This window comes from Asterias rubens, chromosome 21 (genome assembly GCF_902459465.1).
Source record: "Asterias rubens chromosome 21, eAstRub1.3, whole genome shotgun sequence".
In the NCBI taxonomy this organism is placed as follows: domain Eukaryota; kingdom Metazoa; phylum Echinodermata; class Asteroidea; order Forcipulatida; family Asteriidae; genus Asterias; species Asterias rubens.
Window position 1 is genome coordinate 287857 of NC_047082.1, and position 25680 is coordinate 313536.

The 25680-nt window shown below is 40.9% G+C and overlaps 2 protein-coding genes across 2 annotated transcripts in view; both read right to left on the reverse strand.

Moving 5' to 3' along the window:
• The window catches only part of LOC117304727, a 32003-nt gene extending 31856 nt beyond the window's left edge, over window positions 1-147 (reverse strand). Inside the window, exon 1 of the mRNA XM_033789329.1 lies at window positions 22-147. Coding sequence (XP_033645220.1) covers window positions 22-82 — 61 coding nt within the window. The 5' untranslated portion in view covers window positions 83-147. The remainder of the gene's footprint in view (window positions 1-21) is intronic.
• Window positions 148-214: 67 nt separating this feature from the next.
• Window positions 215-24784, reverse strand: LOC117304728 (the record flags this gene model as incomplete). The annotated part of the gene is made up of 35 exons (XM_033789330.1): window positions 24539-24784; window positions 23787-23838; window positions 22702-22944; window positions 22137-22330; window positions 21406-21561; window positions 20585-20723; window positions 19775-19804; window positions 18766-18978; window positions 18463-18600; window positions 17870-18079; window positions 17431-17649; window positions 17167-17343; window positions 16184-16633; window positions 15791-15961; window positions 14915-15346; window positions 14258-14428; window positions 12828-13262; window positions 12209-12379; window positions 11434-11652; window positions 10778-10987; window positions 9818-10000; window positions 9026-9235; window positions 8519-8689; window positions 8097-8270; window positions 7429-7608; window positions 6639-6815; window positions 5893-6126; window positions 5553-5756; window positions 4622-4915; window positions 3820-4136; window positions 3189-3336; window positions 2428-2580; window positions 1726-1965; window positions 1100-1386; window positions 215-808 (listed from the first exon to the last, which is right to left on the reverse strand). Coding segments are annotated over exons 1-35 (7842 nt in total), but the record flags the coding sequence as incomplete, so codon positions are not given.
• Window positions 24785-25680: the final 896 nt, after the last annotated feature.

Consider the following 25680-nt stretch of genomic DNA (forward strand, 5'->3'; position numbering starts at 1 on the left):
GTACTTGATTGATTTGCTTACCTTGGTGTTCTTCTCGTAGCCAATACCAGATCGTTTTAGGAAAGCTATTACAATCTTCCATAAAAGTAGGAGCTGATGTTGTTGTTGCTGCTGCTGTTGTTGTTTGCGCTTCTGTTGTTGTTGCTGTTGTTGTTGTTGTTGGTGCAGCTTTTGTTGTTTGTGCTTCTGTTGTTGTTGGTGCAGCTGTTGTTGTTGGTGGATTTGTTGTTGTTGATGGTGGGTTTTCCCCCTCAATTTCAGTTGATAAGTCTGTAATCAACTCAGTAAACAGCTCGGTTATAATTTCCGTTGCATCCATGTAGAATTCTTCTGTCGTCTCTTGTACACCCAGTGTTGTCTCTTGTACGCCCAGTGTCGTCTTGTGTACACCCAGTGTTGTTTCTACCATACCCAGTGTTGTTTCTACCATACCAAGTGTCGTCTCTCCAATACCCGTGGTTGTTTCCTTTGGGGGCGCTGTCGTAACCTCAGGACACGAATCCAACTTGGATGCGTCAATCTCCTTCATATAAGGCATCCAAGTGCGGTTGCCACACGCACAAACGAGGGCGCCGTACCAGTATGCAGCAGCATTGTTCAGAGTGTTGTTTTGAACGCTGAGTAGGACTGGGTAGTTTGTTGTCAGCCAAGGCATGACATGTTCCAGGGATGCGTTACCGGAGCGCCATGAGTTGAACATCTGGACTAGGCTGGCTCGTTGACGATACGCTGATGAGGTGAATGAGTGGTTTCTAGGTGCTTCAAATATACCGCCCCACTGGCCTCTCTCAAGTGCCTCAAGACGATACTGTACAGAAACAAATAAATCAGATAAACACAAACATCAGGTTGGCTTAGTGGTTTCATTCTTTCTGTAGATGCCAGTTCCAATCCCACCTCAGACTGGGGGCCTTGATTTTTCAGTCCCTAGCTTGTTTTTCTTGACTGTACAGCGCTTTGAAACAGTGTTAAAGCGCTTCATAAATGCATTAAGTTAAGTTAAGTTTAAGTTATATCCCCTTGTGGGAGTTTGCCGAGTTCCCTTGATGGATAGATCTTCTAAACAAACCATACCTCTATTAAAGACATGTTTACATACCTTAAAAGTGGCCCCAGTCCCTCCATTCTTAATAGCATCAGCGTGTTTCAAAATAGAATAATCATTCTCGACGCTAGGGTAACTGGCATTCCTTAGCAACACCGTATCATTATCCCATCCATAGGTCGTTGCCGAGGTCACCAGAAGCGTCCACCCGCCACCATCACGGTCCATGTCGCAGTAGACAGAGAGAGTACTGCCCTCAACGGTAATGTCGTACACACCGGATTGTGGTGTTAAACCACGCCCTCGCTTGATAATTTTATGCACGTTACAGGACGAGTATTCTGCAAAGAAATATCAATTAAAAATCGTCAGAGGGTGAAGGTTGTACAGAAAATTCATTTTGTTTGCAAAAAATACAGCGAGGTACCAATTGCAACAATGTGTATACATAGCTTTTTGGTTGGTAACACATTTCTGCGCTTTTGACAGCGTTCTCTCTTAACAGCGGTACTCTGGCCCAACCACCACTTAAAACACCTGAGGACCTGTCACAGCTTTCTGCAAGTGGTATGGCTGGCTAGTTCAGCGTTGAAAAGCTTCCATATTTTAGTTGAAAGAGTGACTAGTGAAAAAGGTGATGGACTAGTAAAATGACAAGCTGACTGGAAAGGTTGACCTACCGAGTTGGTAATAACTGCCAGTCACATTAGTGTTGTAGAGGCCAACATTCTCAATGGTTGCCGAGGTGTTGCTAAGGACACAATCTAAGGTCACGGGGTCATAGTTGAATGATTGACAATCTGGGCGATCCCACAGGCAGATCAACGCACAAGTCTTGGCTGTTACATCACCGATGGTCTCTATGTCATAACCGGTTAGCTCAGAGAGACTGGTTTGACTGAAGAATGTAAGAGGGTTGGCTATAGAGAGAAACAAACAAAACAAAAGTTTCGATCAGTACACTCTGAGTGTCTTCAGGAGATAAGCTGAAAACACTAATAAGATGAGTTGTAATAGAAATTTTTTGGGGGGGAATATGAGATGGTCTAGGGCGGTGGACTCAAGTTCTGTAATCTACAGATTGTGGGTTTGAATCCTGGTCTGGTCATGTCGCGACACTTGTCTCCTTGAGTACAAATGGGTACCGACGAGAGCTTGGGAGTAATCTTTGATGGTGTGGCATCTTTTGCCAAGGGGGAATAGAAATATATTCTGTCGTTTAATGCGAAGGAAACCAGGTATAAACACTAGCCTGATGAGTCATATTTGTTCGAGACAGACTTTACTTCCTAGTCAAAGACACAAGCGGGTAAGAGTTGACAATCATGTCATCACAGTACACATCCTCAAAGTTTTATGACTGACAAGCCCAAGCAACTTACCAATGCGGTCACGGTACGGGTCCTCTTGACATCGTCTGCCTTTGCGACTCTGCGAGGGCTCACTACAGCTACGATTACGCTGCCATGTACCAACACCTTCACATGGTACTGAGCACTGCCCCCATGAACCCCATGAACTCCACTCTCCATTTACTAAGTATCAAATAACAATCATCACAAATTAGTTGGATTTATGTCCACAATTGAAACGAAAGGTTTCAGCTCGGTGGTCAAGTGGTAAGGCATTTGGGCCCAATTTCTGCTTACTGCCAAATTCTGCACTTGCTATCACCATTCTTCGATTACTGTGCAAGCATTGAGTATCTGTGCTAGCTTAGTCAGGTAAGAATGCCTTGTAACGTATTTGCACAAGCAAAAACTCCCTTCAAACACGTGAAATACGCTGGAAGTTAGTGCAGAATTATCTGCTTCTGTAAGCGCTGATTCTTTGCTTACAGTAAGCAGAGCCTTGAAATTGGGCATATAACTTTGGAAACTACTGTGTATATAACGCTTCCAGATATTATTAATCCTTAAATTGTGTGACCATTTCCAAACATTTCAGATCATCTGCTTGGGTTAATCATGAATAAAATTTTAAAAATATAAAAATTATAGTTATTATGACATTCAGATGAAGATGGCACAGTACATATAATGAGAATGTCTACCAATAAGTCAGAAAGTAACCCCATGCCTTCATTTTCAAGAAAAAAGTTAAGACGTCTTCAGAGATTTTACTTTTTTGCAGATATCCTTACCCGGTTCATAGTCTCCATATAGTTCCAATCTCAAACTGATACTGCCGTTCCAAGAGCGTGGCTCGATGCGCACAAAACGAACATTTGTGATTGGCTCAGGAAGTGTGTTGCGCACCAATGAGGTGCTGTCATAGTTAGCCACCATGAACTGAAACGAGACAATGTTAGAATGCAACAGGTAGTCTTGGGTTAAGATGTTCCTATCTCATACTCGTATCGTGATAACCCGACAGAGGGCAAGCTTATTGTTCTAGAATTTATTCTGACAGAGGGCGTGCGTTTTGTTCTTTGTGAAGCTAGAAATCAACCAAAATAGTGACGCCCTCTGTTGTTGGGATTTATCCAGTATAGTGCGAAGTTCTTGGAACCGAGACTAACCAAAAGGAAGAATTGTAAATACAGTATTATTTATTAATTATTTTTCTGTGTAATACATTTATTGTTATTCTTTTCCAGCGCCTTGAGACAGATTCTATCTGCTGTTGTTTTTTCATTTATTATTAATATTATTATTATTATTATTATTATTATAGCAGTTTATAAATCATTAGTTCAGATGCATTCATTGATGATGGTATATGATGAGAATAAAATCGCCATGGTTATTCAGTAGAGAATTAATATGCCTCACCTTTATACTGCCGTTTTGTTGATAGTACATCCAATCTACACCATCGAGAGAATATCTTATGTAATAGCCAGTCACCCAAGAGTCACAACATGGAATCCCAGATGTTGATACGGCCTTCAAGGTTACCGGTTCCTTGAGCTCAATCTGGAGCCATTCATTCCTGCGATTCTTAGCTGGTACCCATGCAGCTGTAGGGTCTGGGTGATACAACCGTGCATACTCAGGGCCACAGGATCCAGTCTGGTTCACGGATGAAGCGGTCATGTTATAGTCTGCAATGAGGCCTGAGACCAGACCCAATGGGTGGCCCTCTTGACCTGAAAGATCATTTGGTGAAAAAGTAAAATATTTTGAGCAAACAATTTAGAGTCTCTCTCTTCCAGTAGTGATAACATAATTTATAATAGTCGTCATACCTTGCCAACAAACATACATTCTTCACCCTACATTGTAACAATTTAAAATACACACAACAAACCTGTTTAGAGCTGCTACAGCACAAAAAGAAGCTAACCAAAAAAGAGTTTGCTTACAGAACAAATACCATCTCTATATGCACCATCTCTGACTATGTGTCCCACTCACATTGGTTAAGCAGCAAACACATGGGTAAACAGCAAATTATTACACAATGTAATCTGCTTAAGAAGCTCTATAACACTAGACCCAGGAGTTATGTAATAATAATAATAATAATAATAAAAATAATAAAGAACACTTAATATAGCGCCGATATCCGCCTCAGGAAGGCGTATTCTTGTTTGCACTCAACAAAAGTGTACAATATACAATCAACTCTTACCCCGGCTTGTGCAGTAAGCATCGTACGTCTCATTTTTCCCTGGTGTTCCGCCGTTGTACACCCCAGCACTCTGACTTAGACTGCAGGAGCTGTTGGTACCCTGTATGGGACATCGTACAGAACCATCAGCCAGCCATGCCAGGTTGCAACCATCCAGGCCCTCGCTTGACCATGCAGCGTAGAGGTCATCGTAGGTGGACAGCTCAGCACCTTGTTTGTTGCAGGCTTCCTTGGCCAGGTCAAAGGTCAAACTGCCATGACCTGCTGACCCATTGATATGATAGATGGAGGACACTGTAAAAGATAAGACATCAGATCAATCGTCAATTTTCTTGCAAACAAAACTTATTGTTAATGTTCTTACGGCTTCGTTGGATGGTGTATTCAGGGATGTGATAGTCTGTTGAATTTTTTTTTTTACTTTGAGCGACAGCTTAAAAGCTTGCAAGCGCATTTTCTTATGAATTTGATCTTAATTATATAATATAAATACAAAAATTAAATAAAATTAATTGTTGTTATTTCATTTGTTTTCCTTCATTATTTGGTTGTTGTTTTGGGGTCGGGGTTAAAAAAAACCCAGATTTCCGATTAAAATTTCCAGATGAAAATAAGCTTACACTCGTTTCAGAGAGGTGTGCAGAGTTGAACCAAACCAAATGTATTAGGAGCGACTCTAGGTCGACCCAAATAATTTTTGTTTCAGACAGGCGGACTTAACATAACATTTACATTGGCTTGGCTCATGACAAGATCAACGTCTGAAACAATGGCGCTAAAGAGTTATTCTGAATGCCTGCAACAGGCGATCTTTCGACTCCTTGTGTGTCCAGTCGCTCCTAACTGTTTCAGATGTCAAACTTTTCCTGAATTTGGTTCGACCCAACTCTGGAGAGCCTGTCTAAAAACCTGCACCTTTATGATCACTTACCAATGGTGACCTCCACTTCACAGAGTGTCAATGCTGCATCTGCCTTTATGCGTTGGACTGCAACGTACTGGCCGAATAGAGGGGTGCCACAGTCAACAACAAACAGGGAGTTATTACCGGCTGTCTGTAGCTCTCCACACCTAATGTTACCATGGATGTCTTTACTGATGCCGACCCGCACAATGAAAGGTAGGATCCCCCAATCTAGGAAAAGAAATTCATTCTTGTTTAGAATCCTTCCACTAATTCTCTAAAAAATAAAACTAATCAACTTTAAACCTATTTTTCTTAGATTTTTGAATTTGTTTGCTAAAAATGGTGAATTAGTTCAAAAACCTACCACATGCTTCAGATTCACAGGCATCTGACCTCGTATGAACTCTGACCTCCTTGACCTGGTAGACACCCCCGAGGTCAACCATCCACCATGGGTCAGTCTGGAGGTCCGTCTGGCTGCAATATTTGGCTGACACTGTGCCGTTGGTGTTACCATCGACAGCAAGCTCTGCCGACATGTTGCCCATGACTGAACTCTGGTGGGCCCTTTTGTTACGTGCCACTGTGCTGAACGTATCTGTAGATGGATTAGACATAAATTCCTTAGCAAACATTCCTCAGGTCCTTTTCGAAACTACGGCCTTGACTTTGGATTTGGCTTCAGACTCCGTCCTCTCGTCTGAAGCCCTGAGCATGTACGAAAAGCACGCGCAATTGTCAAAACAACCATAGGGCAAGCCAGCCTTTTTCGAAAACTGGAGCCAAAGCCATGGATTCAAAAAGGGCCTTATAATTAGACTTGTCAGACCTTTATCATGTCACCATTTTAGTAATGTTTCCTGTATCTAGAGGCTGTATTGAATGCTAATTTTCAAAAGAACTGGACTATTTTTTCTTCCGCCCTCTGTTTGGTTACTCTTATTTGGATATTTTAGAAAAATCTATTGAGAACCTTTCGAGATGAGCAAAATTGATAACAAGATCAAACAAATTGGCTTCAGTTAACAAAGAAATAAAGTTGTAAAAGCAGAGAACACTTTCCATTTTTAAATTTTATTCCACGCCTGCTGTTATATTCTAGAACCTCACCTCTGCACCCTACATTTGAATCACATGCTTCTCTGATGTATGCATCCCCTTCACATTCATTGCCTCCATACTGGGGGACAGGGTTAGTGCAGGGGTGGTGACGGTAACGTACCCCACCTGTTCCACAGTGTGCCGTACACTCAGACCAACCAAGCCAATTACTGAAGCCACCATCAACTACAATGAAGAAAAAACACCATGGATTAAATACAATCAAGTTATAGGCCCCCTTTTTTAAAACTATTCCAGGATATAAGTTTCGGGAAAGTTTATCCACCGACCGTATATCATTGAGGATAAGTTGTGACTGGATTTTCTTTTGGGAATAAGACGTTGCTCATCAGTACAAAGCACTTTTTATCCGCAGTCTATGCAGTCTTTGGTCTGGTCAAGTGTTAAGGACCTAATTCCATAAAGCTGTTCAGCAAGTAATTTTGATAGCAAACATCTTTACTAAGCAAGAATTGAGTGGAGTACCAGTTGCAGCAAGTGTATGGTATTTTGGCTTGTGACCTATTTCTGCTAAGCAGAATATTTCTGTGCTTAGCAAGTTTCTATGCTTTGTAGAAAAGTCTATCCACAATTTCCCAGTTCAAGTTGTGACCAAAATAAAATTTGGGAATTAAGTCACGATCTGTATTCCAAACCAAATGGTTTTACTACCAGCTTTACTACCAAGTATAATAGCACCCTACTCAGCACAAGCACAAATTTTGCATGACATTTTTTTTAAAAACCTGTTCAAATAATTAAAGATCACAATGTGTGATTGGAACAGCTTAAAACTTACTTGGGCAGTTTTGAGTGCCACATATCCTTGTCTCATTGTTAGATTCATCCAGTGGGCAGTCATCTCCTCCGTAGGCAGGGGCTGGGTTGGAGCATGTACGGGTGCGGTTCTGGGTTCCAATCCCCTCACACTCAACGGTGCAGTTACTCCAAACTGACCACTCGCCCCATGCACCATGGACTGTCAACAACAACAAATAAAGTTACATCAAAATTCATCACTTCAAATACAACTGCAACGGTAAAAGAGAAATCCATTTTCCAAACTGCTTAACACTCAAAATGATACAGGCATGACATTTGGTCCATGGAGATAATTAGAAACATTTGATCAAGTACAATCAATATATTATTTAATTGGATTGTCACTCATTGTCATTCCTTTAAAACACCTCCATACTCCTACAATATAAAGAAAAAACTCTTATGGCTCCTTTTGATGCCTTTTCATCATAGCTCCTAAAAGGAATATCTATACATTTGTTAAACATTATCTATTCTGAATGGCCAATGGGAGACTTTTGGACAGTCCTGTTTATCAGTTCTAGCCAGTAGTGTGCGTGCTCAGCCCTACCCGCACAATTCTGAACATGTGAGCTGCAAAAAAAGGACTGTTATGTCTGCTGCCACCAGCGTTTAAAAAGTCTCCCTTTGAGGGAGAGAACTCACCAGAGCATTGGGTCTTTTCACTGCAGTTCTGCCATTGTAGAGTCACACCACTACAGTTCAGTCCCCCATAGGCTGGCTCAGGATCAGTGCAGTTACGTACACGATACTGCTCTCCACCTATACAGGTCTCTGTGCAGTCACTCCAAGCGGACCATGAAGTAAAATTACCATCAACTGAGGACAAACAATTTGTAATACTCAAGGATGAGAGTCTTTAATGAGTGACAAAATGGTACTAAACTTAGATGCTATGCAAATCTTAGGAGGTGTATTACAATGATTGCACTTCCAGCTTTAGGTAAACTACTTTAAAACTTATCTTTGGGTTTGCTGTGAAAGGCATGGGGAAACAACCATGACCAACATAGAGACAATCTTAACATCAAAAGAATTAAGTTCTAAAAATATTTAACTATTTTTACCTGGGCATGGCTCAGTGTTGCATGACTCGGACTCCGTCCCATTACCCGGACAACTTTCTCCACCATTTTGAGCTCTTGGGTTGGTGCAGTGTCGTGTTCGGTTGCGTGTCCCGCCTCCACACGTTGTGCTACACTCTGAGAAGTTACTCCATGATGCCCACGATCCATTGACTAAAAGTAGAGAGGTTCATTTATTTTTAATTTTTCTGGAAATAAAACTGGAAAGATGTTCTGGATCTAAGGAAAAGTCATTGCGATTGAGGATAATCCAAAATGTGAAACCTATGTTTTCAAGTAAAACACAAAAAACAAATCACATATCACACACTTGTCGTACATTCACAAAGCCCACCAGCACTGTTTCTCTAGTCTTGTACATTTTTGTAATCATAACCTAGTTATAATTTGCTAAGAGGATTGTTATAAACTGTTAAAAAGCAATACCTCAAATCCCATATACATAATAGAAATACATTAAAAAAGCAAAATCCTAGTTGTATTTCTTACTTGGAGGGCAGATGTTACCATCCTGTGTTCCACAGCTAACAATCTCAGTGGAATTTCCAACGCATTCATCTCCACCATAGCGTGGGGTGGGATTGGTGCAGTTACGACTGCGGTTCTGCAGACCACCATAACGAGTTAGATCACTCTCATAGTAGGTGTAGCACGACACGGTGCAGTCGTCATACGCCCACGCTGTGAAGTTACCATGCACTGCGGATGTCAAGACAAGGCAAAATAAGGGCAATTAAATACAATTATTCAAAATCTGAAACCAATTATCGAGCACTATTTCTCAAAATGAAGCTTTTTGTCTGGACATGCCTTCACTCCTCAGCCCCTGTCTGCCTCAACAACCTTCTCAGAAGGGTCTGATTGCAAGGGTTCTGGGTTTGAATCCCATCCGAGTAATATGCCTGTGATTTTGTTCACAGGACTCAGGAAAGTACTGAGTAAACGGTACTTTTGGGTAAAAACCAAAATTAAAATTCTTTATCCCTGATGCAAATTTAGAATCTATCAAATCTCCTCACCAATTATCATTGCGACAGCCAATACCATGAACTACAAGACACATTAAAACTTACTTCTACCATCTGTAAAAAAAAAATGGTTGGAACAAACTCCCTCCAGAATTCCGTCAGTCTGACTCGCGTAAAATTCAAGAAACTGTTGAAAACTGAACTGTTCAGAGCTCATAAATTTGTTTATTGTTGATTCTTTATTGTTCGGCGCCTCGATCTAGTGTCTAGGATATGTGCGCTTTATTATTATTGCAAATATTCTGTTACTTACCAGGAGGACACTGTGATCCACACGCTTGTTTATCGGTCTCATTCCCCAGACAGTAGTCACCTCCTAGGATGGGGGCTGGGTTTGAGCAGGTACGGTTACGAGTCTGCGTACCCATGTTAGGAGCTACATCACAGGTCAAGCTACAATCATTCCATGAACTCCATCCACCCCAATTACCATGAACTGTTTAAAAAAAAAAAAAAACGATATTAAACATGCGATAACAGATTGGTTCCTGAAAGTTGGCCCAGAATTTGAGTTTGATGCTCTCAACCTGTCGGCCATGTCAGTCAGTGGTTCTTTGTTGTGTTTTTGACTTGGTGTGTATGTTACATGGTGTCTTTGCTGCGTAGTTTTTGTTGCGTTGTGTTTGTAACGTGGTGTAGTTGTACTTAATGTGTTTGTTTCATAGGGGAAAGCTCCACAAAAGAATTTCCGAGTTTGGCCACAAAAACTCGGAAACTGTACACCCTTCCCTGTGAGTGAGTGTGTTTATATTGAATTTCTTGGGTCATTAAACTTACTGGATAGACAGTTAACTTCCCTGGGCCTGGGGTATTAAGAGCACTACTGGTTTGTGCATGATTCAATTAAGTCCACTGTTTGGAAAGGAATTACATGGAGATAACAGGTGTGAGTTGGGAGACAAAAAGGATGTGCCTTTTAGCCTCTATCTTTAATGGAGTTCTGTAATGGTTTAAAACTAAATAATGGGAGTAAGTTTACTCTTCCAAGGTACAAATATATTACACATGAAAGTGCTCTTACAAAAACCACTACTGTACAATCTCTGTGCTCTTTTAGCCTTTGAGAAAGACTCTGAGAGGGTCGAAAGGCCAGGCCATTAACTAGTTTTTGCAATTTTACTATGGGTCCTTTTGGTTGGTAAGCAGTTTGTAACAGCTAATTCTATTTTCTCTTCAAAGACGTTTTGACTGATGACTAATAGTACACACTTACCTTGAGTAATCTCACAGATAAAACCATACGAGTCATTGCAGTCCTTGTTCCCAAGTTTCCATTCCCAAGTTGCATGGTTATACATCAACGTGACACACTCATCCCCAGATAGGCTTGTTGGGTAGTTGTTCTTCCAGGGGTCGTAACTTCCCCAGGTGGGGCTCCCACTGCCGTCATCAAAGTCAACTGAACTGCTAACATACTTCATCCCTGTAAAACACATCAAGAGAATTTGTAATGGTTGAAACTTTGCATGGTGGAAGTATAACTAAGAGAGGTTTGCAGTAATTAACACCATGTGAGAATCTCTCTTTGAGTAGTATTGTTTCTAAAAAGAACCGGTGGTTGACAACTCAACATTTCAATCAGTATGCGCTGATTGTCTTCAGGAGAATAACTGCATCTAAAAACAGAGTTCAGCATTCTCCTGAAGACGATCAGTGCATACTTTTTAGAACCAACACTACCAAACAGAGATTTTCAGATGAAGGAAATTTGTTTATACAACATAGTACTGGATTGCTGTACATTATTGAGGGTTACTTAAGTCCTTATGAATATTACATTAATGCTTTATTTATTTCATTTGCATGTCATGCATTATTCATCTCATTTGCAACCATGCATAATTCATCTCATTTGCATGGCTAATTTACCTGTATAGAAGGCGTCCATTGTGTATGTCCCGTGACCTTTCATGATCCAGCTGACCCAGTTCAGCTCAGTCTCATCATCGATGTGAAGCAGATGTCCCGTGTCGTTCGTCATCAGCGCACAGGTTGAATTAGCGCCCTCATAGTCCATGAAGAGAGAGGAGTCTGTCTCTGCGAGGTAGCAGCTGTCATAGGCAACTGCATAACCCTCTGGACAGGTCACTGTAGTATTTGAAATACAAACAAAAAACATAGATTAACATGATCAAAGACTAACTATGCCCAAGTGAGATATTATCCATTTACCTAGGACATTATGAGCTTATGCGAAACTGTGGTTGGTACTCACTGGCTTGAGAAACAGCCAAGTTTTCAACAAGATCTTTCTTATTTGATCAAAAGGTTATGAGGCATGGACAGAAGGTTTAGGGGACCACTGCCTGTGAGTTTTCGGACCCAAAAAAACGTACAGGTTTTTATAAAAAAAAAGATTAAAAAAAAAAGAGTTTAATGTTATTTTTAAGGCAACTTTTAATCAAACAAATTGACCAGATATATCTTGTGAAATCGAATAAGAAGGCTGATTGGAAATGGTCGATTACAGTCAACCAATGATAGGCCAGCCTAGGCTCAAGTCAAAATAGTCAACTTTTCGTACACCATTGTGCACAATAAAGCTTGCTCTTAGTTGTGAAACAAATAAATGGATGAGTATGGCTATTTTTTAACGCTAGAAAGTTTAGAAAGACTACTATGTTAAAATTTTAGAAGAACTTACCAATTGGACATGTGTAGTTGCAGACTTTGATGTCATTGTTGCTTCCAACACAGTCATTGCCCCCTAGAATGGGCGGGGGATCATCGCAGGATCGTAGGCGGGTCTGGTTCCCTTCTCCACAAGACTCGCTACACTGGCTCCAAGCTCCCCATGAACCCCAGCTACCATCACCTACAAATAAAATTTCAGATTTTGTCAGCATAGTGCTATAAGGTCGTTAACTACAATTCATCGTCGCAAAAATGAAAAGGTCCTTAAAGGGTTTGGGTACTATTTGTATGACACAAAACACACAGATTTACGTTGAACTTACAAGGTTTAAAGATAATGATGATAGCTTCCCTAAAAATACAACTTGCTGAGGTGCTGTAGTTGTTGAGAAATGAATTAAACAATTTCACAATGGATTAACGTGACTCTCCTAAAAAAATTGCTCTGTGATTTTCACGTTTGGTCTCAAAAACTGGATGACTAATGAAGCTGAAACTTGTACAGGTAAATTATATTACATACATCTTCATTCACAGTGAGTAGGGATTCATGTCTTGGCCGAAAACGTGATCTACAAAAGGTATCAAAACCCTTGAAGTGAAAAAGGCGTATAAGTTTAAAATCCTACCTTGGGTGATCTCACATATGTACGCCCTGTCCACATCGCAATCCACATTACCCAGCAGCCACTCCCACGTCGGATTATTGTACACCAACCCCACACAGGCTACCCCTCCAGAAACTGGATACCCCTCTGCCCAAATGGAACCATCCGGGTACGTTGTCTCATCTGGACTCCCGCTGTCAGAATAGAACATCACGTTGGGGGCGCTGTACGTCATCCCCGCATACACAGCATCGCTCGTGTTAGTTAGAAGACTCTTGAGAACCCAGTTGAGGAATTCTTGTTCTGGATAGTCGTTGATGTGGGCGAGGCGACCGAGGCCTTCGGTCATGTCTAAACAGGAGGAGTTTGCAGCATCGAAGGAGGCAAAGTCTTTAGAGTCAGACACAGTACTGTAACAACTGTCATGGTATGGGTCAAAACCAGATGAGCAGGTAACTGTTGGAGGGAAATAAAAATATTAATGACAACGTAATCGCAGACTTTGGAACGCTAGGTGGCAGCAGACTTACCAGGTAAATTTCCATTGTTTACGTAGTTCTGAGCATGGGAACAATTAATTTTACCTGTTTATGTCTGCTACCAACAAGCGTCCTATATGTAAATGAACAAGGTTTGCCTTTAACAAAAATTCTAGGTGTTTCCCCCACATCTTAAACTGAAACTTCCTTCCTTGTCTTCTCTCCATTGGGTTCTTGGCGAGTACAGTGATCAAGTTTGCTACTCTGAGAGTCCTTGGCTTCACAATCAGAATAATGAAAGTGAAGTTACATGGTTTGGAGCAAGCTAGGGTTTGCTCTCAACACTTTAAGTGACAAGCCTGCAGGACCAGTTAGCTTGTCATATCACTAGTCCATAAGTTTGTTTCTCTAGTCCAAAATGGAGATACTTTACTAACACTGTACTGGCTAGCTGGACCACTTTGATAGAATTTTGACTGGTCCTCAGGTGTTTTAAAGGCAGTGGACACTATTGGTAATTACTCAAAATAATTATTAGCATAAAACCTTACTTTGTAACAGGTAATGGGATGCTGTTGATAGTATAAAACATTGTGAAAAAAGACTCCCTGTGAAGTAACATAGTTTTCGAGAAAGAAGTCATTTTCCACGAATTTGATTTCGGGACCTTTTGATTTGAGGTCTCGAAATCAAGCATCTGAAAGCACACAACTTCGTGTGACAAGGGTGTTTTCTTCTTTCATTATTATCTCGCAACTTCGACGACCGATTGAGCTCAAATTTTCACAGGTTGGTTATTTTATGTATATATTGAGATACACCAAGTGAGAAGACTGCTCTTTGACAATTACCAATAGTGTCCACTGTCTTTCACTCGCATTTGACCAGCGAAGCCCCTACAGTGCGAAACTACTGTAACCAAAGTTTGAAAACTCTAGTCATCTGTCACAGGTAGAAACACAATGATCTTACCAACTGGGCAGAGAATGCTGCAGTTCCTCATACTACTGTTGCTCCCAGGACAATAGTCTCCATTAAGGACTGGAGCTGGATCATCACATGGTCTATAACGAGTCTGGGTACCATTCCCACAGGTCACACTACACTCTGCCCAAGCACCCCAAGAACCCCAATTACCAGGGGCTGCAAAACAAAACAAGACCGTGTCAAGAAAATTACTAAACAATACAGGTTACACACACATTAATAATAAATATGTCATGCGATAAAACAAAATGTGTAATTTGTTAATCCAGTTCCATTTTTTATTTTGTTAAATCCTATCTTGGTACCACCTTTGGTTCAAAACTTGTGAAAGTACAAATACCAAGAGATGCAAGAGAATAACACTGAGTAAAAGATGTTTAAAGTTGAGTTGTTTATTAAAAAATACATCAGCACATTTTATATGTCAATGCTGGTTTTAAAGTTTTTTTGATGTTGTATCAGAAAGAAAGATAGCAATACAAAAATAAAATTTGTTTTGCCATTTAAATAAAATATAAACAGCAAACTTAGGTCCACTCCTCATGGTTGAATCAAGTAATGTCCTAGAAAATGAAAAAAAATAATAATACTGGTTTCTTATATAGCGCTCATTCTTATTAAGTTATATGTGAGACTACAAACCTTGAGTAACTTCACAGACAAATCCCGAGGTAACATCGCAAGAGGCGTTTGCCATTCTCCACTTCCACTCTGCTGAATCATACACTATCCCAACACAAGCCTCGTCACTGGACGCCCCATACCCAGCAGCCCACGGATCAACACCAGACCAAGAACTCGTGTTCACCGTCTCACTCCCATTCCAATACGTTAGATCAGCTCCTGTATACATCAGCCCAATCCAAGCCAACTCGGCATGTCTGATATTTGAATCGTCCAATCGGAAGCTGACAAAGTCTAACTCCGCTTCTGATTGGATATAGGAGAGGTGAGCCCTGTATTCGAAAGCTTCACAGTATGACTGGGCTTGGTCGCGCGATGAGTAGAAACCTGGGCTATCGATTACAACGTAGCAGCTATCGTTGTGGACAGCAAAACCAAGCGGGCAAGTAACTGTAAAGCAAGAGAAAACAAAGATTTCTCAATTTCTAAAGATTATATTTCTATAAATACAGAGAATTTTTTTAATGTTCTCAAATATTATACAGATTCATTGTGGAGATTATTTTTTGATTTCAATTTCAGTGTAAGCCAGAAAAATAGAGTATTGCTAGACACCCTTCTTCCAGGCACATACATTACTTTAGGTCATAAGCAAAAAAATGGCACTAGACAACTTATGAATGGCAAAAACTGATACAAATTATACAACTTATGAATGGCAAAAACTGATACAAATTAGACAACTTATGAATGGCAAAAACTGATACAAATTAGACAACTTATGAATGGCAAAAACTGATACAAATTAGACAACTTATGAATGGCAAAAACTGATACAAATTTCACACTCAGTTTTATTTTTAAGAAAAAAAGAAACTTGTTCTCCATCTTTACCTATTGGGCATATTGTTTCGCAAGGTCTGGTATCCAGACTGGGCCCGGTGCAGTTAGGTCCTCCAAGAATAGGGGCTGGGGTATCACACCATCTCTCTCTAGTCTGGTTCCCAGCGCCACATGATGAGTTACACTCACCCCAGCCTGCCCATGGGCTCCAACTACCACCAGCTGTGCACAGAACACAATAGATATCAATTAAAAACAAATATATTAATGAATTTTTGGGTGATGCAAAACTTGGTTCAAAATCTTGATTAACAGAAACTGGTTACCAGCCATAATTCCATACGGTTTACATTCCTGCAACTGGTGCCTCGCTCAATTTTTGCTCAGCAAACAAATTTCGCTAAGCAGTATTTTCTGCTTACCAGAAATTGGCTGTGTACTCACCTAGATTGACCTCACAGATATACCCAAGACTCGCTGAGCAGTCACCCAACTCCCATTTCCACGTTGTTCCATTCAAACCGAGCTCTACACAGCCACTGGGGCTGGATCCATTCGCCGGAGGACCATCATTGCCCCACGGCGTCTCTCCAACCATCTCCCACGACGTCTGGTTGAATTCCCCAATGCTTTCAGCAAACACCCAGTCCAGGGTGACAATCCCAGATGCCAGGACATTCCCAGTGAAATACGTCTGGGCGGTGTCAGTGTACTCGTCAAAGAGCATCTGGGTGACAAAGATCTGCTCTGATAGGTCGTTCAGGAGAACGAGATGCCCGCCATAGATGGTGAGGTTCTGGCAGGCAATTTGGGCCTCATCGTATGTCGCTGATTCATTGACTTGAAGAAGGTAGCAAGTATCATAGCGAGTGATAAAACCATCTGGGCACTCCACTGTCAATCAAGTAAGAATGTAATTGTGAATACCCCAGTTGCTTTCTTTGTCACCTCTCTCTCAAATAAAAAAACACCCCAAAACTTGTCCCACTTAATCCCACCTCAATTTGTTTCATTGTAATACAATGTTCTCGTTAACTCAGCTCAAAAAGTAAGCTGAGTAACTCTTTCATTGTGGCTAAGTCTATACTTTTTCAGAAGTACAACATGACATTTAAGATATAATAACAATAATTATAGTAACTAGACTTTATATAGTGCTTTGTCTCTGGTCGTCTCAAAGTGCTTATCATCCTTTTATTTCCAGACCGATTTTTAAACTATGTGACCCTATTGTGTAGCATCTTTTAAAGGCAATAATGGTTAAGGACACAAGTTTAACAACTCTGCTGATTAGAAACACCAGAGTGAGTTTGATGCACGAGACAGCTCAGCCATGACATGCCCCCTTGAATTAAAACTTCTTTCTCTATTCCCCCTACCATATTATGGTTCTAGTGCCGCCACTGTACCTTGTACGTCTTGCTTACCTATGGGACAGATCTCTCCACACACTTGGGTCTGGTTGGTCACTCCTACACACTCGTCACCATCCAATAAAGGAGCAGGATCAGTGCAGCTTCGATATCGTATCTGAGTCCCCTCTCCGGGTCCACACGTCACGCTACACTGACTCCACCGAGACCACTCGCTCATGTTTCCGTTAACTGCAAAGTTCAAACAAAAATAGCATTTACTAATTTATCACAAAAATCAGGTGTCTCAGTCTGTTAAATAACAAAAGGGATTCTTACTTATGTTTTGTTCACAGATGTAAGCATTGCTTGACTGGCAGTCAATGTTCCTCCACACCCAGTCGTTACCCACTTTGACCATAGCAAGACACTGATGGTTACCCGTTGGATACCCACTCGCCCAGTGCTCCACACTGGTGCCGTTATCATCCCAAGTGACAAGGTTTGGGCTACCACTGTCGTCATCAAATGTCAGACTGGATCCGTTGTACTTCAACCCTAGAAAGGCAAAGATAAATGCAACAAATATTTAAATACCCCTTACATGTTTGGATGACAAACATCGTTTTTAAAATCAAACTGTGGGCAGCTATAAAGACCACATCTCAATCTTGTTTCTGTAACAGCGAGGCAATTGTTTCCTTACATAAAGGGCGCCTCTTTGCAGGAAATATAAAATTGTTTGTAAAACTCCACCCAGTTTCTACCAACAACTCACCAATGAAGAGAATATCCGATGAGCCAAGTAGAAGCTGATCAAGTGCTTCACTGATGACAATATGTTCGAAGTAGTCCTCTGGGTAAGCTAGATGTGCACGGATTCCCTGGCAAGCAGATGAGGCTCCGTTATAGTCAGTATTGTTGTTTGCTGCTGATACGATGCTGTAGCATGAGAAGAGACCCTTCACAAAGCCATCTGGGCACACCACTGTAGAGAAAACCAATGATATGGGGCTTGAGTTATTGCTTGGTGAGGTATTGATTTATGGTAACACCATGTGTGTATCTACCTGCCAAGTGGTTATGTTTGATCTACTACAGCGGATTAAATTTGTTAAATTGAGGAGACTTCTCAGTTATGAAAAGAGCTGTCCTGCTAATTACTACTGTACCTTGGCAGGAGGTAAAAATCAGCCAGGACAACTACTTTAGTGGATCGAGGGGACTTCATATTATAAACTTCACTACCGCAGACTGAGTTCTTATGGTAATTGATCTTCTCTCCATTTTGGTTCTTGGCTAGTACACTGATTAAGTTCACATTCTGATGAGAGTCATTGACTTCACAACCAGAATAAATGAAATATTTACCTGTGAAGTTTTCACAGTGGGTGCCTTCAAACCCACTGGGGCATGTACAGTTGTAGCCATCGACTAAATCGTTGCAGGTGGCGTCGTTTTGACAAGGGTCTGATAAACACTCATCAATGTTCCGATCACATAGCGTATCTATACACACAAAGATTAAAAACATCAACAGAATTTAGTGAGGTGCACATTGCTTACCAGTGGAATTACGCAGTGCCACCTATTGAAAGTCAATAGTGCCCTAGCTGTTGACTGCAGGTGTAGTCTTATAACAAGCCTCTCTCAAAGTATTCAAGTTACACTTACCAGCCCAGCCTGATGTACAAACACATGTGAAATAATCCACATGGTCAACGCACATCGCTCCATTCTGACACGGGTTTGACGCACACTCGTCGAAATCCGTCTGGCAAAAGTCATCGACGTAGCCATTTTGGCATGAGCAGGTTACATTCCATACAGCAGGGATGTCGTCCAAGCAGGTGGCGTTATTCTTGCACGGATTAGGCTCACAGTCCACTGGGATAATAATAGAACAAAATGACAACTAAAATTCAATTTCCGACCTTCATCTCCCTAAAATGAAGGTCAATTCATATCCTTACCTGTCCGGAGCTTAATTTTATGGCTCTGTTTAGAATATAAGCTAAAAGCAAGACTCTTGTTTAGCTTTATTCTTAACAGAGCGAGTGAACGCTTCAGGCAAAAGCAGGGCTTTTGTTTTCCTGTGCCCGTGCATAGTCGGGTAACTCGTGGTCTTGACAAAATGCTGGTCGCTAATAATACATACTCCATTTTTAGTTTCTTTGCCATGTGCCCAAGAATTTCATTAGCACAAGTCAATGTGCTTTTGAATTTTCTTTTTGTTGGCAAATTTTTTGTTGCACAGTGCATGCAACTTTTGCAGGATCGGGATCAATTTAGATCCGTCCTAATTTAGTTAGGTCAAACACAAACACTAACAGTGAATTTTAATTATTACCTAACAGAAATGGTAATTGCATAAATAAAGGCAGAAATGTACATTTTTTAATTTTTAAGAAGGTGTCAGCATTGCAAAACAGAGGTTGTATCGGACACGTCACTGAAATGTTCCTGCTGACGCTCACCCGCCGTCCCCGTGCAGGCACGCTACGTACTTTTTTGACAGCTCGCAAATCTATCTTGGCTTGTTCACACTTTATTTAACCATGGTTTAATGACTTCCATTGACACGTTGCACTAGAAAGTGATGTGACTGTTCATCCTTAGTTAATACTATTTAACACCAATGAAACTTCAATATAAACTGATTTTCCTAAAAGTGACAACTTACATGAAGTTTGACATCTATAAAATCTGGATCCTGCAGACAATCAGACAACATGAGAAATTCTGAATAGTCCGCCGGAGCGCCCTCTATTGTCAGCAGTAGTCACATAACTCCTGTACCTACTTGCTTTTTGTGCACTGTGTACGGGCCATGGCATGGTGGACCCAAGATATGGCAATATTCCTGGGACCCATCGCATTTGTGCACAGCATATGAGAAGACACGCTACGTGTACGTCGGGTGTACGTCGGATTTACGTCGCATTTACGTCGTGTGGACCCATGATATAGCCATATTCTTGTTCCAACTACTTTGTACACAGCGAACGGGCCTTGGTTGACCAAAGATAGTGGCAATATTCCTTGGACCCATTGCATTTGTGCACAGTACATGAGAAGACGCGCTACTTGTACGTTGCATTTACGTCGCATTTACGTCGTGTGGACCTATAGATATGGCAATATTCCTGTACCCATTGCTTGTGCACAGTATATGAGAAGACAGACCGTTAATTTACGTCGTATGGACCCGGGATATGGCAATATTCCTGTACCATTGCTTGTGTGCACAAGTACTGTGGACCCAAGTGGCAATATTCCCACGAATCTTTGCAATTTCTGCATCAAAGGAATTTTAAGAAAAAAAAGAAAAAAACTGTTTCAAAAATAATTTTTGGGCCAACAATGCTTCAAACTGCGTGTTTATTATGTCAGAAGTCTGTTCCCGCCGATATACACAAAATTAAATTAATGGTGCAAAAATATTTTAAACACAAAAAGAAGAGGAAGATAAATAATGTCAAAAGTGAATTACCTCTGCATGCATACAACTCCATTCGCAAACATGGGTGGTTCTCACAAGCGACTGGGTAAAGTCTAACAAATTTGGCAATGAACGGGTTCACCAGATCATTCTTAACAATGGTATCCTTGTCTTCGTTTGCCTCAAAAATCTAGAATAAAAATTAACATCAAAAATATTGTCTGAATTTTACTGTATTATGGTAATCATGATGGTTGTGTTAGTTTTCATTCAGTAACTCGAGAGACTCTTTAGCTGGCCCTGAAATAATTGATTTTTGTCATAATCAATAATTAGTTGTTTGCCTCAATACCTGCTTAGCTTCATACGTCCTGCGTGAAAATGTAATCAATATATAGAGACTGATCTCTACTGCACGGCCCAAACGCTACATCCACAAGTTTTGACCTGCAACGATGAGTCCCCCCCCCCCCCCCTCCTCACCCCCTAAATTGGATGATGGTTCACAATGGTTCACAAAAACAATTTCCCAGCGATGGGATAAGCTGTTATGTTTCAAATTTAGTAGGCCTACTCTGATTTGATTAGGTTTTTTTCTGGCTATCGATCTTGGCTCTTGGCAGATGAAGATTTTTTGTCTGTTTTTTTTTTATATTATTTTCAATTTCATTATAGCCTATAAATATTTTGTTCCTTCCTGTAACTTTCCATAGAAATCCCTTCAGTTAAACATAAAAATTCAACTTTGTTTCAAATGGCAATTCCAGAAATCCGATATAGACGTATTCATACTTAAAATAATAAAATATTTACCAAAGAGTGATTAAATTCATTTAACGTGCAACTGTAACCTAATAATTATTGTGACTTACTTTAGTCTGGCCTCCCTCCTCGTATTCAATCCAGGGTTCGTTGGTTTCATTGGTATATTTCAAGTAATACTGCGAGACGAAGATGGGATCCAGATCAGAGTGGCGGAACCCCTGTGTAGCCACTGCGCCTATGATCTTAAACTCGTTGAATTCAACCTGGAAACAAAATTTAAAATCATAATTAATATTTGAAAGAGACGGTTAATGGTTATGTCGATAAATCTTTTGGTTAGAAGACTCAGCCAGCAACTTCCCATAGTACAATATTAATAGTAAAAAGCTTCGACAAACATTTCAATTTGAAGTAATGTGGTTATATGTCAAAAGAAGTTTTATGCCCCAAAATTTGAATCTGAGAAGTGTTACTGCAATAACGCTTCTCAGATTGTGCATGTCTAAAGGGATTATTATTCCTGCCTGGAATTGGAAATACGCTCCGGATTTTATGTAGTTTTATTTAAATACATCTACGAGAATGATAACAATCGAACGGGTATACTTTGCCTACTACAGTGAATTGCTTCAATGTACAAAACATTAGTGTCGGTTTATTGCTTTAAGCTCATTAATTACAACTTAAAACTCGCATAGTGACGAAAAAATGCGTTTACATTTGAAGAAGAAAAACCCCAAATGAGTGTTGAAAACGAATGTTTCTTTTGGCAACAAAAAATAATCATTTGAAGCCCATGAGTTTTTAGAGTACTCAGTTTAACTGAGTGGTCTCTCACCTGGACCCAATCGGTAATATTATTGATGTCATCCAGCTCCTTGGAGCACCAAGCTCCGTCTGAATTCAACCGGATGTTCGCTTTAGAGATACCGATTGGCCCGTCCTCCATATCACCAAGGAATGACGACATTGTGACGTCATCGAGGGAAACCGTGCCGTCCTCAAGGCCCACTGCCGGAAACGAACATTCACCTAAAACGAACATTATTTATAACGGGATATTAAAATACAGGTGGATGCAAATGTTGTGTTTAATGTAAGGGTTGCGCATCAAGCGCATACACAAAATAAGTTTTGAAGTAACAAAAGCATAGAATCCTATGGCTACGCACTAACAAGAAAGAAATCTACGAACTTTAAAGGAAAAAAAAAAAAAAAAAAAAGAATTTCAAAATGAAGTTTTTAAGAAAAAGAACCCCATTTATTGGTAAATTTTATAACCGTTTTTTTTTTACACCCAAGCACATGACACGGCTAGTAAATTTTGTTTTACATGGTGAAAATGATTTCGGTTCGACGGTTCAAATTTCCTTAATTTGGTCAGAGTAATTTTATTGACTTACCAACTAGTTTTTCATAATAGTTATAATGTTTATCCGTTGTTAGTGACGTTGCCAGGCTTGTTGCACTAGCCACGCTGAGTAGGCAAGCGGTACTTTCCTGGTGGTACTCGACCGACAAACAGTTAAAATCGACGGCGTAGAGACAAGACTCGACGCACTCCGACTCTGTCAACCCACTCGTGGTTTTATTGGGGTAGGATAAAGTTGAGTATGGAGACTGGACGAAAAAGCTGAAGGGAAAATCTGGGGACATAGAGTTGAATAGTTAAACGAAGCCGTTGGAATCCATTGTTTATCAAAAACTTAACAAAGCAAAACCATTTGCTTGAAGTAAAGACATTAATTTTTGTTATGAAAACAAACAAACAAACAAACAAACAAACAAACAAACAAAAAGACAGACAGACAGACAGACAGACAGACAGACAGACAGACAGACAGACAGACAGACAGACAGACAGACAGACAGACAGACAGACAGACAGACAGACAGACAGTCAGACAGACAGACAGACAGACAGACAGACAGACAGACAGACAGACAGACAGACAAACAAACAAACAAACAAACAAACAAACAAACAAACAAACAAACAAACAAACAAACAAACAAACAAACAAACAAACAAACATCACTAACAGCTGTCAACAACTAACAACTAACAGCTGTCAATTAAATTTACAATAAATTGTACTTGATTATTATAGTAATTCAAATACCCTAGACAGTTTCTCTACTCCTATTGGTGGAGAACGCGTCATGTGGGGTTGTTTAATCGGTTGATAATGACCAGCTGGAGCTGTTTATAATCGGCTGGCTTCCGCGTGGTGGGCGTGCGCGTACGCCAATATTATCGCCCAGAACGCACAATTCATAGCTTGAGTGCGTAATCTGTTTCTAAGCGCGCAACCCACGCATTTATGAAATGGGAATTTATGAATGGGAATAAAAGAGTAGTGACTCGTTCTTAAACGTCCGTTTAAAACCTTGCAGGATCTTTGTCGTGCGATAAACCCTGCCGGTTTTTAAACGGCCGTTAAAGAACTCGTCGTTTCATAAAGAAAAACTGGCTTCAATAACATACCTGCTGCCTCTACCTCATTGTTGTACACTCTGGCATAGAGCAAACAAACAATCTGGAAAGTAATGGGAAAACAATCCTCGTTTTAAGTTTGTTTTATGAAATAATATTCCTTGTTTTGATTCATTGAATTATGTTTTTTTTTAATCGAACGACGAAAACTAAATAAAACCTTGTGCACAGTTGTATGGGCCTTGGTGGACCCGTGATATAGCGATATTCCTGCACCCATTGCTTGTGCACAGTGTATGAGAAGACAGACCGTTACATTTTCGCGATGTGGACCCGGGATATGGCAATATTCCTGTACCCATTGCTTGGCACAGTGTATGGGCCTTAGTGAACCCGTGATATGACGATATTTCTGTACCCATTACTTGTGCACAGTGTATGGGCCGTAGTGAATCCGGGATATGAAGATATTCCTGTACCCATTGCTTGTGCACAGTGTATGGGCCTCGCTGAACCCGTGATATGACGATATTCCTGTACCCATTGCTTGTGCAGTGTATGGGCCGTAGTGAATCCGGGATATGGGGATATTCCTGTACCCATTGCTTGTGCACAGTGTATGGGCCTCGCTGAACCCGTGATATAAAGATATTCCTGTACCCATTGCTTGTGCACAGTGTATGGGCCGTAGTGAACCCGTGATATGACGATATTCCTGTACCCGTTGCTTGTGCACAGTGTATGAGAAGACAGACCGTTACATTTTCTCGATTTGGACCCGGGATATGGCAATATTCCTGTACCCATTGCTTGTGCACAGAGAATGGGCCGTAGTGAATCCGGGATATGGAGCTATTCCTGTACCCATTGCTTGTGCACAGTGTATGGGCCTCGCTGAACCCGTGATATAACGATATTCCTGTACCCATTGCTTGTGCAGTGTATGGGCCGTAGTGAACCCGTAATATGTCGATATTCCTGTACCCATTGCTTGTGCACAGTGTATGGGCCGTAGTGAATCCGGGATATGGGGATATTCCTGTACCCATTGCTTGTGCACAGTGTATGGGCCTCGCTGAACCCGTGATATGACGATATTCCTGTACCCGTTGCTTGTGCACAGTGTATGAGAAGACAGACCATTACATTTTCTCGATTTGGACCCGGGATACGGCAATATTCCTGTACCCATTGCTTGTGCACAGTGTATGGGCCTTAGTGAACCCGTGATATGGAGATATTCCTGTACCCATTGCTTGTGCACAGTGTATGGGCCTCGCTGAACCCGTGATATGACGATATTCCTGTACCCATTGCTTGTGCAGTGTATGGGCCGTAGTGAACCCGTGATATGCCAATATTCCTGTACCCATTGCTTGTGCACAGTGTATGGGCCGTAGTGAACCCGTGATATGACGATATTCCTGTACCCGTTGCTTGTGCACAGTGTATGAGAAGACAGACCGTTACATTTTCTCGATTTGGACCCGGGATATGGCAATATTCCTGTACCCATTGCTTGTGCACAGTGTATGGGGCGTAGTGAACCCGTGATATGATGATATTCCTGTACCCGTTGCTTGTGCACAGTGTATGAGAAGACAGACCGTTACATTTCTCGATTTGGACCCGGGATATGGCAATATTCCTGTACCCGTTGCTTGTTTGTGCACAGTATATGAGAAGACAGACCGTTACGTTTCTCGATTTGGACCCGGGATATGGCAATATTCCTGTACCCAGTGCTTGTGCACAGTATTTTATGGGCCTTGATGATGGACCGGGGTAGGTCGTCGAAGTTGCAAGATAATAATGAAAGAAAAACACCCTTGTCCCACGAAGTTGTGTGCTTTCAGATGCTTTATTTCGAGACCTCAAATTCTAAATCTGAAGTCTCGAAATAAAATTTGTGGAAATTTACTTCTTTCTCAAAAACTACGTTACT